This window comes from Zychaea mexicana, assembly GCF_025766255.1.
Source record: "Zychaea mexicana strain RSA 1403 chromosome Unknown BDB00scaffold_39, whole genome shotgun sequence".
Taxonomy (NCBI): Eukaryota; Fungi; Mucoromycota; class Mucoromycetes; order Mucorales; family Lichtheimiaceae; genus Zychaea; species Zychaea mexicana.
In genome coordinates, this window is record NW_026516702.1 from 24,444 (window position 1) to 38,243 (window position 13,800).

Genomic DNA, 13,800 nt, shown 5'->3' on the forward strand with positions numbered 1-13,800 from the left:
GTGGCTGAACGAAATCCCAAAAGCCCCGAAATTTTTTTTTTCTTGTTCCTTTTGTAGCAAATATGACACGATATACCTCCATGGGCAAGAAGCAGCATGTGAAAGCCGATGAATCTTTCAAAGTAACCCCTCTAAAACCGGGGAAGCCGTCTGGAAACTCGGATAACGCTAATGATGACAAGAGTGGTGATCGCAAACGGAAGCGACCAGCTAGTAAATTGTTGCATTCTAAAAACCTTCTTTAAGAAACATGAAGGACAAGTGTGTTGACCGATCTTTTATAGGGCCCGTTTCCAAAGTTTCTCCCAAGGAGCAAGATAAACGAAGAAAGCGACGTCAATTTGCAAAGGAAAAATCAACTGTAAGAAAAACACACTTGAAAGATAAACACAGGAATTACGAATTGACCTTATGTTACCCGCATCAATAAAAATATAAAGATCTGTTTCGGCTGTCGACAAAAGGGTCATTCCGTAGGTTCCTGTCCTGAAGGCAAGAATACTGCTCAAGGTATTTGCTACAATTGTGGCTCGACTGAACATTCGCTGAGCAAGTGCCGAAAGCCTCGAAAAGAGGGTAAGTGGTAGTCATAGTAGCGCAGTACGTTCGTCATCTGGATTGCTGCTAACTCTACCCTATTCTCTCCGCATCAGGTGTTTTGCCTTTTGCCAAATGTTTTGTCTGCAAAAAGGAGGGCCATTTATCAAGTAAATGCCCAGATAATGACAAGGGATTATATCCAAACGGTGGTGGATGTCGATTCTGTGGCCAGGTAGATCATTTGGCAAAGGATTGCAAGCTGACCAAGAACGAAGCAGGAACCACTGCTGTAGGCAAGATTGATTTGGAACAAGGTGCTGATGACGACGACTACCATATTTTTGTTGAAGAAAAGCAAAAAGTAACAGAAGAGCAGCAAAACGACAAGCAAGTTGAGAAGAAAGAGCAAAAGCCAAAGAAGAAAGTTGTAAAGTTTTAAACTCGTTCATTATTATCGTAATCTTCTTCGAAACCCTCATCATCGTCCTCATATAAACTATCATAATTTGCTTCATCAATTGAATCCTGGTCTTCACTATCCTCTTCATATTCATCTGGGTCGTCATCTTGTGGTCTGTGGGGTCCGGTCTCGGGATCAAGTTGCATACGGACCATTGATAAGCTACAGTAGAGTTTCCCAGAGAAGGTTAACACTAAGTCATTTCGCTATTACCACCTTTTCCTCCCTTTTCTTTACCTCAAATCATCTGCTAAACTCTCAGAAGTGGTTCGTGGTTTGGGTTTCATCGCTTGCAGTTGGCGCCTTAATTTTTCATCCTATCCCCACAGAAGCATTTGCGTAAACAAGGCTGTTGTTGTATGTAACGCGTCACCCTTATGATACATCATATTACCTTAATTTGTTGCTGTTGTGCTTGCTCTAGTTTTATGGATTCATCCATGCGCATCATACGTGTTTTCGACTAATAAAAGAGCATAGTAGCAGCTGGCGTTAGACTTATATTATGCAACCAAGGATGACTGGGTTGTACCCATTTTATTGCTACCTGTGATCCCATCGTTTTCGCAGCTAGCAAACTATTGCTAGCATCCCGCTTGTCTGCCAGGTCATTCGCTTGATCAACTGATCGTTTACGCATGTCCGGAGAAGGATTTATCGATAATTCTGACATTCCTTTCGCGATATCCTGCTTTTGTAATAAAGCGTTGATCTGTTCGATACTAGTCCGCAGTTTTGCGCCTTTGTCTGGTAATGTGCTCATGAGGTTCCTACAGTGTAAGACAAAATGCACGAGCCATTATTCCATTTGAGTCTTTACCTGCTGCTGAAAACTACATATTGAGATGAAAGATTCTCTTACGAGTTGGCAAAGAGTTTCTCGTTTCGTTCTTTAAGATCAATTAGCTCTTGTCTTGACATGGTATCGAGTTTGCGAGTGAGGGATGTCGACATGCCGTCTAGAAGTCGGTTGTTTGGCGCACCGCGTGAAGGCCTGCTATTTTGAGCTTTTTGTAGCTCTGTAAGAATCGATCGTGTGTCAGCGTCCATTGCGTTATTGTTAGATTTATATTGATCTGGAGTACAGAGAAATGACGGGAAAAGAGAGAAAGCGCGAGTGCACATAAATTCCCTTGCATTTTTGCTCCGCTTTTCTTTTCTCTCAAAACGTTTGCTTTGCAAAGATCAACCCAATTCTAAAGTATAGTAATAAGCCATGATTGACCGAAGCGTTGCTTATCGAGCGCTTAGCATTCAATCGCACATGGTAACTTTATTTTAAGATATTCTATCGTCTGTGACAACACACTTTACATACTCAAATCGCCGTGAATCTTAACTAGGTGTCAGGCTACTGTGGTAAAGTAAAAAGGCGCTTTCCTCTTTTCTCTCCGGAACTTACATGTTTGTAAACGCTAAAGCTAAACTCTTTGCTTGCCCAACATTAGGTAACAAAGCAGCCGTGTTTCCGCTACAAATACTAGGCTTTGACGTGGATGTATTAAATACTGTCCAGTTCTCAAACCACACAGGTACGCGCCAATACTAGCAACAATAACATGATCTTGATACGTTCTCTCTTACACATGTCATATCGATGGCAAAAGGTTATCCCTCGTGGACAGGAAATCGGTTAGCAGATACCGACGTACAAGAACTTTTTGACGGGCTAGAGAAGAATGGGCTTATTGATGATTATACTCACATCCTTACCGGTAAGTGAATTGGAAGACACACGCACCTGTATGCCAATATAACATCATGACGACTCACTGGCCATCTATAACATTGCCAGGCTATATTGGTAACTATGCGATACTTGATACGATCAAACGTTTCGTATTGAAGCTCAAGTCTGTCAATCCGAATCTTATTTATGGTAAGTTTATGTTCTTCTATTGAGTGTGTTTCTGCACATTACTTATCCATCTATAGTTTGCGATCCTGTCATGGGTGATTGGGGCCGTTTATATGTTGCGCCCGAAATTGTTCCTCTTTATCGAAATATACTGCAAGTTGCAAACGTTGTGACACCAAATCAATTCGAAGCAGAGTAAAGTATACTTTTACTACATGGAAAACGTGTGATGTTTTACGGATCGAAATCGTGCTGATGGATCTACCATTAAAGGATTTTAGCAGATATCAAGATCGACTCGCTTGTCACAGCCAAAGAGGCAGCGAAGAAACTACATTTTCTCGGTGTATCCAACGTTATCATCACCACGCTCAAGGTTCCATTTAAAGATGTTCCTAGCGAGATCCGTCTGCCAACTGCTACCGACGAGTCACTGTACTGTTTAACCAGTCAAACAGATCCGCAGACGGGCTCTCCACGACAACACTTGATCGTATTTCCTACCTATAGGGGCTACTTTAGTGGTACCGGTGACATGTTCACTGCTCTAGTCGTAGCTCGTTGGCAAGAAGAGTTGAAAAAATCATCGCCGTCATTAGCAGCTGCTACAAAACTAGTGGTCATGTCCGTGAATGCTGTAACACGACGTACCTGGGAAAACCAGGTCAAGCACGTCAAAAAATTAACTAATGGTGAAGTCGAATATCTCGATGGCAAACCAAGTACACCTGCACTTGTCCGCTGCTGTGAGCTACAGATGGTTCAATCTAAACTTGAGATTGAGAAACCAGAAATGGTGGGCGAAACTGCTATCAAAATGACTCAACTGTAGTATATTATATAGCTGACGCTGTAGCATACCTTCGGTCAAAATGTTTTCATGCAATTTCCTATAGATGAAATTAGATGTATTAAAGACAGTGGTATTTTTAGACACTAGACGTTTTCATGATATCACATGTATAGTCACTGCGTGCTTACTTGTTTTCTACTACTATGATATCATCACTAGTATACATATTAGACTCTACAGCCATGGTAAACCATAACATCGATTCTAGCTGCGAACATATTTCCCGAGTATGATCCGCGCATTTGAAGAAAAAACGGACGCTTCCGTGTCTTTAAATTAATATAGTGGAGCAAATACTTTCTAATAGAGTGGATAATATCATTTCTGCGTATCATAAAGAGTTTCTAAAGTCAAATGTCCTTCTTGCATAGATACTGTAGCAACTATGAGTCGATTTTACATAATTTGAACTGCTTCGTAAATGACTACTGGGTCAAGCTGACCAATCATCGATGTGTGTTTCTATTTACAGCATCTGGTTGGGCTACACATGTTGGATATAGACATAATAGCTGCCACAGGAGCAGAAAAGAGCTTCAAAAAGTTATCCGGCCCCGCCGAACACACGGCACACCCCCACCACCTTTAAAAAAGTTCTCCTCCAAACACTCCTTTCTCTCTCTTCATTTTAAATACTGGCGAGCTCGCCATATATGATTTGTGAACTATACTTTGTTTCTTGGCAACATTCCAGCAACCACAGCAGCAAACAGCAGCATTCAGGGTCCGGAGAATCGTGATCTTTTTCGATGCAGTCTCAACCTTTCTCCTCTTCTTTTGACCAACAACAGCCATCCACCGCTTCATCATCATCATCCTCTTTACCTAGTTTGATGACTCAACAACAGCAACAGGAAATTCCGTTTGTACGATCCACACAAGGGTTTCCTCGGAGTGCATTAGATCGTGCTGCTGCTGCCAAATTGCGGCTGGAACATAATTACAAAGTTTCTTTGCAACAAGCCATTGAACGAAACCAAAGGTACAGCTTATTTTCTTGTTTCTTTGCGCCGAAAGCAAGAAAAGAACAATCCGTTCTTTTTTTTATATTAAATATTGGTAATAGACGTGTCGATCTTGAAAAACGATTACTACAAGAACCTGGTAGTCAGGAAAAAAAGAACAGACAGCTACAGTCTTTGGGTCGAAAGGAATCACAATATTTACGCCTGCAGCGTACACGATTAGGACTAGATGACTTTGTTACAGTCAAAGTCATTGGCAAAGGTGCCTTTGGTGAAGTGAGTATATTGCTTTGTGTACTTTTAACATATAATGAAGACAAATACTTATTTGGTGTACAATCACTAGGTGCGTTTAGTACAAGCTGGCGATACAGGAAAGATCTATGCCATGAAAACGCTACGAAAATCCGAAATGTTAAAGAAGGATCAGGTAAACCTCGACGACTCCTTTCAATCAGTTAATCCGATAGAAAGTTGCCACTTTTTGACATGTACCTTTTCTCTCTATGATACAGCTAGCGCACGTCAAAGCAGAACGCGATGTATTGGCAGAGTCCGATTCACCTTGGGTGACGCAGTTATATTTTTCTTTCCAAGATACACAATACCTATACCTGATCATGGAATTCTTACCAGGCGGCGACTTGATGACCATGTTGATTAAATATGACACGTTTAGCGAACCGGTTACTCGATTCTATATGGCCGAAATTGTCTTGGCGCTGGAAGCGGTGCACAAGTTGGGATTCATTCACCGGTATGTGTGCTAGAGTTCATTTTCTCCGTCTTTGATATTAAAAAAAAGGGTCCACATTAATCTTTGTTTACTATCTAATAGTGACATTAAGCCGGACAATATATTGATCGATAAAGATGGCCATATCAAACTATCTGATTTTGGTTTATCTACTGGATTTCACAAAACGCATCATTCGCAGTATTATCAACGCTTATTGGACGGAGCACAAAATACCAGCGGAACAGAGAGCATCCATTTAAGCACCAAAGAAAAGATCGCAACCTGGAAAAAGAATAGAAGAGGATTGGCATATTCAACTGTCGGCACGCCGGACTATATCGCACCAGAAATATTTTTACAGAAAGGATACGGCCAAGAATGTGATTGGTGGTCGTTGGGCACAATCATGTTTGAATGTCTGTGCGGCTACCCACCGTTTTGCTCTGATAATCCGCATGAAACGTATCGCAAAATCATGAATTGGCGCGAGACGCTTATATTTCCTGACGATCAACCTATTAGCCGTGAGGCAGAGGATCTCATAAGACGGTAAACATGCAATTTGCCACCTTATTTAGTTGTATATTTCAATGTGAAAAGCAAAGCTAACAATGGCATTATAGATTGGTCTGTGATTCTGAGTATCGTCTTGGTCGACTGAGCGTAGATGAGATCAAAGCACATCCATTCTTTTACGGTGTCAACTGGGAAACGTTACGGTCAGAACCATCACCTTATGTACCACAGCTCACCAGCATTACAGACACCAGCCATTTCCCCACTGAAGAATTGGATGCGGTGCCAGAAGCGGTTGAAACCGCTATCCCTCAAGGTAAAATATTGCATGTTGAATTAGCCTACGAGATGGAAATTTTGCTAAGTTTTTTTCCTCGGTTCTAGGTTACCAATCAGATACCGTGAATGCACAAAAGGATTTGGCATTTGTTGGCTATACTTTCAAGCGTTTTGATTACCTAACGAAAAAGAACATTTTATAAAGGGTGTTGTTTGAAAAATAAAGTTCGCCAGCCATTTAGAGCAATCATCAGTTGCAGTGTTCAAATTAGAAAGTGTCGGTGAAAAATCACGCAGCACTTCCTGCATTTTTCGTGACGACATGTCGTTTAAATGTGTGCTCGCTCCACATCACCGTATTCCACCACCTATTTTATCCATTCTCGTAGGACGTTTACCACAAGTGTCAGCCATTATAGAAGATGTGACAGAGGAGGCAGCAGCAGCCGAGTCAATCAAATTAGACGGAACAGCGGACGATCAAGGTTTTTCTTAATTCAGTGTACTTTCGTTTACGCTTGCAGGAATCAAAAATGAAAACACACTAAAATCTTGTGTGTAGGCGATTTTTGGGATAAGGATTGGGGATGGAGTGTTGACGAGGTAAGAAAAAACTTTGTATCTTTATGCTTCCCTGTGTCTTGAGGGTCTCAGGGACCTGACTATGAACCGTTTTTAGGGACCAAAGTCACCAAGCACGGGCGATGGTGTCGCACCCACTAGCAGCAACAACACCAGCGACTACGCGCACGCGTTTAGCCCACTTACCGAGCCTTATATGGTTTCGACTTCTGCTGGAGGTGGATACATGGTCCTTGCTCACAGATCCAAGTTTGTTGTTATTGAATTAAACGAGGAAGAAGGTGAATACTGTGCAGTTGGCCAAGGATCTGGATGCGCAGCGGAAGGGTAAGGGCGAATTATACTGTTTTCGCCATCAAAAGCTGTACCTGATCCGTCTTGCTTCGCTTTGTAGGGAGGAGATTACTGCAATCCTGTGCTTGGCACTTTTCGTTCCATCTATACGTAAAAAGTGAGGATAGTCTCAATTGTTCTTGTTCTTGCTCGCTACGCAATGTCGTATTCACTAAAGTATAACAATTTACCAAATAGCCAAATGTTTGTTATGGCAGGATACAACTCCGGATGGCTAAGGGTTTTCTCAGAAGTAAGACCGGAAACATAGCCTGAACTTGTTCGAAAGTGGTTTGGCATTAATTGTGTGCTACTTTGTAGACCGGGACCATGCTGACTGCTCAGTTGTTGGAACCCGCACCAATATTATCCATAAAGATCAGAACACCACCTCCAGTATTCAAGACAGCTGCAAAACAGTCCTGGCAAGATGAAGAAATAACGCTTCTTTTTCAAGGCAACAAGGTGGTCAGCATTGACGGACAAAGTCTTTGGATGGTACTAAGGGTCTGCGACGGACAGCGAGAGAGCGGTATTGGTAAGTTAAAAAATCCCTCCGCAATAATTATAAGGCAGCAAGTATCTCAAACCTGTTATGACAGACTCTTCTCGTATGCATACAGCATTTACGTACAAAAAGTACGAGTTCCAAAAACACGATCAAGTGAAAGACGTAGTAAGTTTAGGTAAATCTTTGGTACACTAACTCTTTGGAAATATCCCGTGTCCATCTGATTGATTAAATTAAAAAAAACAGGCCCGTCACCGCCCAGGTCAACTCCAACCACTGTCCTCGAACAATCTTCAACCGTGTCAACAATACCCTTCCCGCCAACAGCAACTTCGAGATACATAGCAGTGGGAAGCAACCCAATGCTCTGCTATTATGCAACAACAGATTCAAGCAGGCCGCTCATGTCTGCGGTTTCCATGGCAAGTTACGTTGTTTCCAGGGTAGCAACTCCTGTTTTCTCGTTTGCCAAATCATGGTGGTCAGGAGGAGGAGGAAGCTCGACCAACAGCAGTAGCTCGTCATCGTCGCCTACACCCTTTGTACCAGACATGCATGCTCCTCCTATCAACATTGAGCAAGCTACGCCCATACCGGTTGTGTTGACATTAGGGGACACAGACCGGCGCATCACAAGTATTTCCGTAGCACCGACGAGCACAAGCTCACAGCGAAGCACACTTGCGGCGACCACAGACTTGCTAGGACGAGTGATATTGTGGGATCTACAGTCTGGTGAGATGATCCGAATGTGGAAGGGCATACGCGATGCCGTATGCGGGTGGGTCGAAGTATCTGAAGACTGTGCTAGTGAGCTATCCACAAACGAACGTACTCGTCCTGCCAGAGTATCGCTGTTTTTGGTCGTATATTCGGAGAGACGCGGTCTTTTACTTGTGTTCCACATGCGCCATGGTGCTAAAGTGGGGATCTTCCGGATTGGCCAAGGGTGGCGGCTTGTGCCTTGCGGTCGCGAACCGCTTGGGAGCAGTATGGTTAGTGCAGATAGAAGAAGAACGGCCATGGTGAAAGTCGAAGGCGAGTGCGGATGTCTAGCGAAGTGTCTCTTGATAGGTCCTGATGGAGAAGTGCGGAACATCCAAATTGTCACAAAGTAATAAAGAAATGGCACACTCCCAAACAGTAAATGGGCTCTTAATCAATATCCTGACGATGTGATTGGCTGATATCGGAAGAACCTGTGTGCTCATCGGTTCGCCTGACCTTACTCACCACTACATTTTGAAGCAGAGCTACCACAAACCATATTAGTTTTATTTCTACATATTTACATTTTGGGAGCGACAAAAAGTCTGTGATTGCTCAATCGCAGCTCTAGCCGACCACCAAAACACTTTCGACCTCGCTTTTAAGGAATGCAAATAGCTACAAGTGTAAACGAGCCAATTACTGTTTGATAAACCGTTTACACACCTCTTCACCGTTTTTATAATGGCATTTCGATTCAACTGGCCCGAATTCGATGCAGAGTTCTATGAAGAGGCACGTTCGCAGCTTGAGACTGCATTAAACAAGGGCAACAAGCCAAAAAATATCGTAGACCACATTACAGTCAAGGAACTCCATATGGGTACTTCGGTGAGCGTTTATTATCTCTTTTTTTATATCGTTTCTAGTGCACGCCCCTATATTAATAAATCCTTGTACGCCTAGCCACCCGAATTGGAAATTCTCGAAGTTGGGGAACTTGCCACGGACAAGTTTCGCGGTATCTTCAAGCTGACATACGCAGGTGATGCGTACATTGTTCTTCAAACCAAAGTTCAGGTAAAAATATACGGACAGACGTACAGATAAGTCAAAGACTTATTAATGTTGTAAACTATGTAGGCAAACCCGATGCATGCCAAACGATCCGAGCTTCCTCGCCATACACGACCGAGTATTCTAGCTGCTGACCGCCCGTTGGTCGTGCCTATGCTTTTACGGATCAGCGATTTGCAGCTACGAGGAATCGTCGTTCTTGTCGTATCCAAAACTAAGGGAATTACACTCGTGTTCAAAAACGATCCACTCGAAAGCATCGTCGTAAGCTCGACATTTGACAGCATCACCAGTGTACGCAACTTTCTGCAACGAGAAATCGAAAAACAGCTACGCAACTTGTTCCAGGAAGATTTGCCCGTCATGATTCACAACCTCAGCCTACGGCATTTACAGAGCGAGCAGGAAAAGCAAAAGAAGCAGCAACAAGAGGAGCGGCTCAAACTAGAAAGATTAAAAAAGCTAGAAAAACGACGTTCAGCATCTTCGTCAATGTCTGTGTTCTCTGATCCGGGTCGCTTAAACACACCTTTCAGTCGAACACCAACGAACGTTCCAGGTGGAGATACCCTATCGATGCCAGAGCTGTTAACAAGACCTTCATTCCTAGATTCCATGTCCCACTACTATAGTCAACAAAGCATGGCACCTGGGTCGCCACCTTCAGCACCAATATTTGGTTCATTCAGCGACCTGTACAATGCCGAGCACTTGGCAGCATTTTTAGAAGCTCAGCAACAACAATCGGAACCGGTCACTGTAGCCAATTTATCCACACTTAACGAATTATACAGCAAACGGTTTGCCGCCATGCACGATGACGACGAATTAGCTACCCGAATGTTTTCTGACGATGAATTAGAGGAGGATGACGACGTAGTATCTTCAGTCAATGGTTCCTCATCTGTTCATTCAGCACCCATAGCTGATATTTATTCAGACGACGTTGATGCGCCTTGGTATGTCACTGAAGGCCCTGGTTTACCGTCGTCAACGCCATCAGACCAGCCAGTGTTTATGGCACTCGACCAGGAAATCGTCGTCAACCCTGGCGAAAATGCTCTAGCTGCCAAGCTTGCACAACTTGCTAGCAATAACCATACCCTTTCACCATTCGCGTATACTATAGATCACGCGACCTATCGAAGCCTTCCACACACTGGCAAGAAAATCGGGCCGATATCTCGCAATAAGAAGATACCAAAGCGACGCATCATTAGACTACAAATGTCAAACAACAATACTTCGACATCTAATACTACAACTACCTCTTCTTCCACCATCTCGTCCCAACCTCCTTTTACTCCTCCTTCTAATGCGTACATTTAGTTTATTTACTTATTCTTTTATACTTTATCTTTTCGAACTGCATGTTTTCTTTTCTCCTTGTACAAACCACTGTTTTTACCCGTATACGCACACACATACATATATCTTTTTGTCCATATAAATCAAGATTTATAAACGTTTTATACACAACACCAAACTCTTTGGTAGTTTAAAAAAGCATCAAATATTATACAGTGGAAAGAGAGAGAGGAAAAATTAAGGGAAGCAGGAGGCGAGATGAGATTTTCCTATGTTAATTATCACTTAAATCCATGGGCATAGCAGGAGTTGACCCATACCCGAGCAACCACCACCAAATGGTTTCATAGCAGAACACAAACTGTCGTAGTGTCTGCACCATGCTCACACGCTGTTCTCGGAACCGCGAGATCGTATCGAACAGCAGGTCCTTGTCGGGTGTCCCTGTATTGGGCCGCGTCAGACGGTGGATAACAGTATCTATCGCGCAAAACGCTCCAGAGCGGCCACAACCAGCAGAGCAGTGAACAACCATTGGACCAACATGTTCTTGTTGTGTTTCGTACAAGACTTGAGCTTCGTCTGCTGCCGCAACAATCTGCAGCGTTCCTTCAGGAGTGTCAGGAACTCCAAAATCCATCCATCCCGTATACTGCAACTGGGTGACTGTGCGTCGTGTATTGTTTGATTGATGTTGCACGAGCAGCTGCCGGATAATAACAGCATCATCTTGATCATCTTTCCGAACAGGGCGTACAGTTTCTGAGAACAAGGTGACGGTGACACACCCATACCGCGTGGGCGAATTGACCTTGTCAGGCCAATATTGATGGCATTTTACCTTTGAGAAAAAGAGGCAAATTAGGTGAGATTGATAGTACCAACTAAAAAAACAAAAACGTTACCTTATTCATTTCTTCTTGTTTAGTTAGCATCACTATAACGTAAGAATTTTGCTCCACCATCATTTGCCAAAAGTCGGCAAATGTGTCCGGCAAAGGACCTTGAGTTGAGATGTAGCGTCTAAATTCTTGCTGACCTCGAGCAGAATGTGCCTGCATGCACCTCAAAGAAGCTTGACTGACGTGTGAGTCATCCACACCATCAGCTGTGTCTCGCGTATACTGTATATAGCTAGCGTTGATATAATCGGTTGCATCATTTCGTGGGCTCGCTAGCTTGACACGTGTATACTCTATTTGTACACAATGACATCATTAGTTTGTTCCATCGGTACTACAAGCTAATGCGAAAGGAAAAACCTTACCAAACGGCCATATATTAGTGTACCGGTTCAATGTTCCTCTTTCGATACCGGCAACAATGCTCAAAGGGAATTCACTGGAAGTTGTGCTTGTATGCTTGGAATGATAAAGCATGATATTTTGTAGTCGTCTTTGTTCAACTCGTTCCAATTTCTGATGATTGACGATGTATAGGCACAACGTACAAAGTCAAAATCAATATCTTTAATTTCATGCAAAGAAACGTTACCAAACTTTACCTCGTACATCTCCGCCAATGATTTCGGTCCCGATTCGTCAACAATAGTCTGCCGTAGCCATCGTGGTACAATGAAGTGGCCATTTTCATCGACATGAGTCACATTATCCACAGAACGAGGCCGCTTTGCTTCAACAATACCAGTCTCTGTGTTCTGGCTGCAATCGCGAGGGAGCCGGATAGAAAATCGCTCGCGAATAGGTCCGTGAGATAACTCCATATTTTGTCGGATGTTGGAAAAAAAAGGATTAAAGGCATGGTTTTCAAACTGCGGCATCGGTGCCGTAAAGGGGCCCATTTGAGTGTTGCTGCGGTTCGCTGCTGCCGGTGCTGCTGCTTCCGGGAGCTTCAATGAAAACGGTTTCGCACCCTGGGGTTTGCTAGCTTGGGACTGCAATAGCAATTGAGGAAGTGACCCACTTGCTCCGCGGCTTGAATCTGAAGCTGCTTCACATTCGTCTGGGAAAATGGTTGAAAAAGTATCAAATCCGCCTAGTACAATACATACGTAATTAACTTCTTGGACGCTCTCTTCTCTCTAGTCTCTCCCTAAATTCGTTTGTGTGTGCAATTCCAATACCTTTCAAGTAGAGAAGTTGCCCCTTGTATCCAGCTTGGCTTAATTTCGTGCTCATATAAGATGCTGCACAATTTTCAGGAAGATTCTGCGATCCATGGTCGTACATAATGATCTTGTCCATTGACTGCCATCGTTCAAGTCGCTTTCTATCCGACTCTTGTACGATTGCTTCGTACACTCTGTCCATGGTAAACGTCGGCCGTTTTAGGATGGTGTTGGGAATAGATATGTTGATTGCCGTTCGTATCCGTCCATGGGAGTACTGGACAAATGACCGTGTATCAAGGAGAAGAGTTTTGTCGATACCGCCTTTGTTGGCAAGTATACTGTGTAGCTGTCTAGGCTCTAGTGGGCTTGCTTGCTGCTGTTGCCGTGGACTTTGATTATTATTGCTGCAACGCAGCATACGTCGGTTTGCCAGAGTGCTGCTGCTGCCACCGCCGCCACTGTTAAGTTTAAAGCCACTCTTTTCAGTTATGGGAGGTGTTGAAGGGCTATTCATGGAGAACCCTGGCTGATTTGCATGGCGAGTTCGAATGGCATTAAGAAAATCTTGGTGAATCATAGGATCCACTGGTGCTGTAAAATAAGGCGTGGTAGATCCGCTATTGTTGCCTGTCGTTGCATCGTTGTTGCTCGAGGACAGTATGCTCGGCATACTGAGTGGTGTAAAATATGAGTCATTGTTCTGTGTTCGATGTGAAGGCGATTCAAAAGTAACGCTCATTGTTGAAATAGAAATCAGATTGCGTTGAGCAACTAAAGAAAGAGCTGCCTGAATCCTTTCTTCGTATCCAGCACTGAGATCGAATCAGAGTTGTACTATGATGTCATAGGCGATTCACTCCCACCAGCTAAAACGAGCTATCCTTTTGCCTACAACAGCTGTAATAGCTGCTATTCGAAACAGGATCAATGACGCTTTATATTAGTGCATGTATTTGATTGATGATGGAGAGACTTCCTTATTGGTGAGGCTTGGCCAGAA

The 13,800-nt window shown here is 43.3% G+C and overlaps 7 protein-coding genes across 7 annotated transcripts; 5 read left to right on the forward strand and 2 right to left on the reverse strand.

The window, feature by feature from the left end:
- Positions 1-62: 62 nt before the first annotated feature.
- Positions 63-979, forward strand: BDB00DRAFT_788152 (uncharacterized protein; the record flags this gene model as incomplete). The annotated part of the gene is made up of 4 exons (XM_053120765.1): positions 63-213; positions 285-361; positions 441-576; positions 720-979. 4 exons carry the CDS (start codon positions 63-65, stop codon positions 977-979), a joined length of 624 nt encoding a protein of 207 aa, XP_052979357.1.
- Positions 980-1,283: 304 nt separating this feature from the next.
- Positions 1,284-2,118, reverse strand: BDB00DRAFT_384272 (uncharacterized protein). The gene is made up of 3 exons (XM_053117167.1): positions 1,863-2,118; positions 1,548-1,770; positions 1,284-1,463 (listed from the first exon to the last, which is right to left on the reverse strand). Exons 1-3 carry the CDS (start codon positions 2,048-2,050, stop codon positions 1,386-1,388), a joined length of 489 nt encoding a protein of 162 aa, XP_052979358.1. The 5' UTR covers positions 2,051-2,118; the 3' UTR covers positions 1,284-1,385.
- A 29-nt stretch (positions 2,119-2,147) lies between these two features.
- On the forward strand, positions 2,148-3,834 carry BDB00DRAFT_824393 (Ribokinase-like protein). Its single transcript, XM_053123608.1, has 7 exons — positions 2,148-2,267; positions 2,344-2,359; positions 2,449-2,532; positions 2,608-2,715; positions 2,796-2,879; positions 2,936-3,053; positions 3,132-3,834. Exons 1-7 carry the CDS (start codon positions 2,217-2,219, stop codon positions 3,688-3,690), a joined length of 1,020 nt encoding a protein of 339 aa, XP_052979359.1. The 5' UTR covers positions 2,148-2,216; the 3' UTR covers positions 3,691-3,834.
- Positions 3,835-4,223: 389 nt separating this feature from the next.
- Positions 4,224-6,470, forward strand: BDB00DRAFT_824394 (Serine/threonine-protein kinase CBK1). The gene is made up of 7 exons (XM_053123609.1): positions 4,224-4,693; positions 4,778-4,952; positions 5,023-5,106; positions 5,192-5,433; positions 5,515-5,964; positions 6,039-6,247; positions 6,316-6,470. Exons 1-7 carry the CDS (start codon positions 4,461-4,463, stop codon positions 6,411-6,413), a joined length of 1,491 nt encoding a protein of 496 aa, XP_052979360.1. The 5' UTR covers positions 4,224-4,460; the 3' UTR covers positions 6,414-6,470.
- A 518-nt stretch (positions 6,471-6,988) lies between these two features.
- BDB00DRAFT_883215 (Rab3 GTPase-activating protein regulatory subunit N-terminus-domain-containing protein) lies at positions 6,989-8,754 on the forward strand (the record flags this gene model as incomplete). Its single annotated transcript, XM_053128214.1, has 5 exons — positions 6,989-7,119; positions 7,324-7,378; positions 7,504-7,663; positions 7,728-7,811; positions 7,964-8,754. The coding sequence occupies 5 exons, from the start codon at positions 6,989-6,991 to the stop codon at positions 8,752-8,754; spliced, it is 1,221 nt and encodes a 406-aa protein (XP_052979361.1).
- Positions 8,755-8,806: 52 nt separating this feature from the next.
- Positions 8,807-10,877, forward strand: BDB00DRAFT_384468 (uncharacterized protein). The gene is made up of 3 exons (XM_053117169.1): positions 8,807-9,235; positions 9,311-9,424; positions 9,488-10,877. The coding sequence occupies exons 1-3, from the start codon at positions 9,089-9,091 to the stop codon at positions 10,748-10,750; spliced, it is 1,524 nt and encodes a 507-aa protein (XP_052979362.1). The 5' UTR covers positions 8,807-9,088; the 3' UTR covers positions 10,751-10,877.
- Positions 10,878-11,003: 126 nt separating this feature from the next.
- On the reverse strand, positions 11,004-13,539 carry BDB00DRAFT_764210 (protein-tyrosine phosphatase-like protein; the record flags this gene model as incomplete). Its single annotated transcript, XM_053119442.1, has 5 exons — positions 11,004-11,570; positions 11,635-11,924; positions 11,997-12,147; positions 12,234-12,724; positions 12,813-13,539. The coding sequence occupies 5 exons, from the start codon at positions 13,537-13,539 to the stop codon at positions 11,004-11,006; spliced, it is 2,226 nt and encodes a 741-aa protein (XP_052979363.1).
- Between the last annotated feature and the right edge of the window lie 261 nt (positions 13,540-13,800).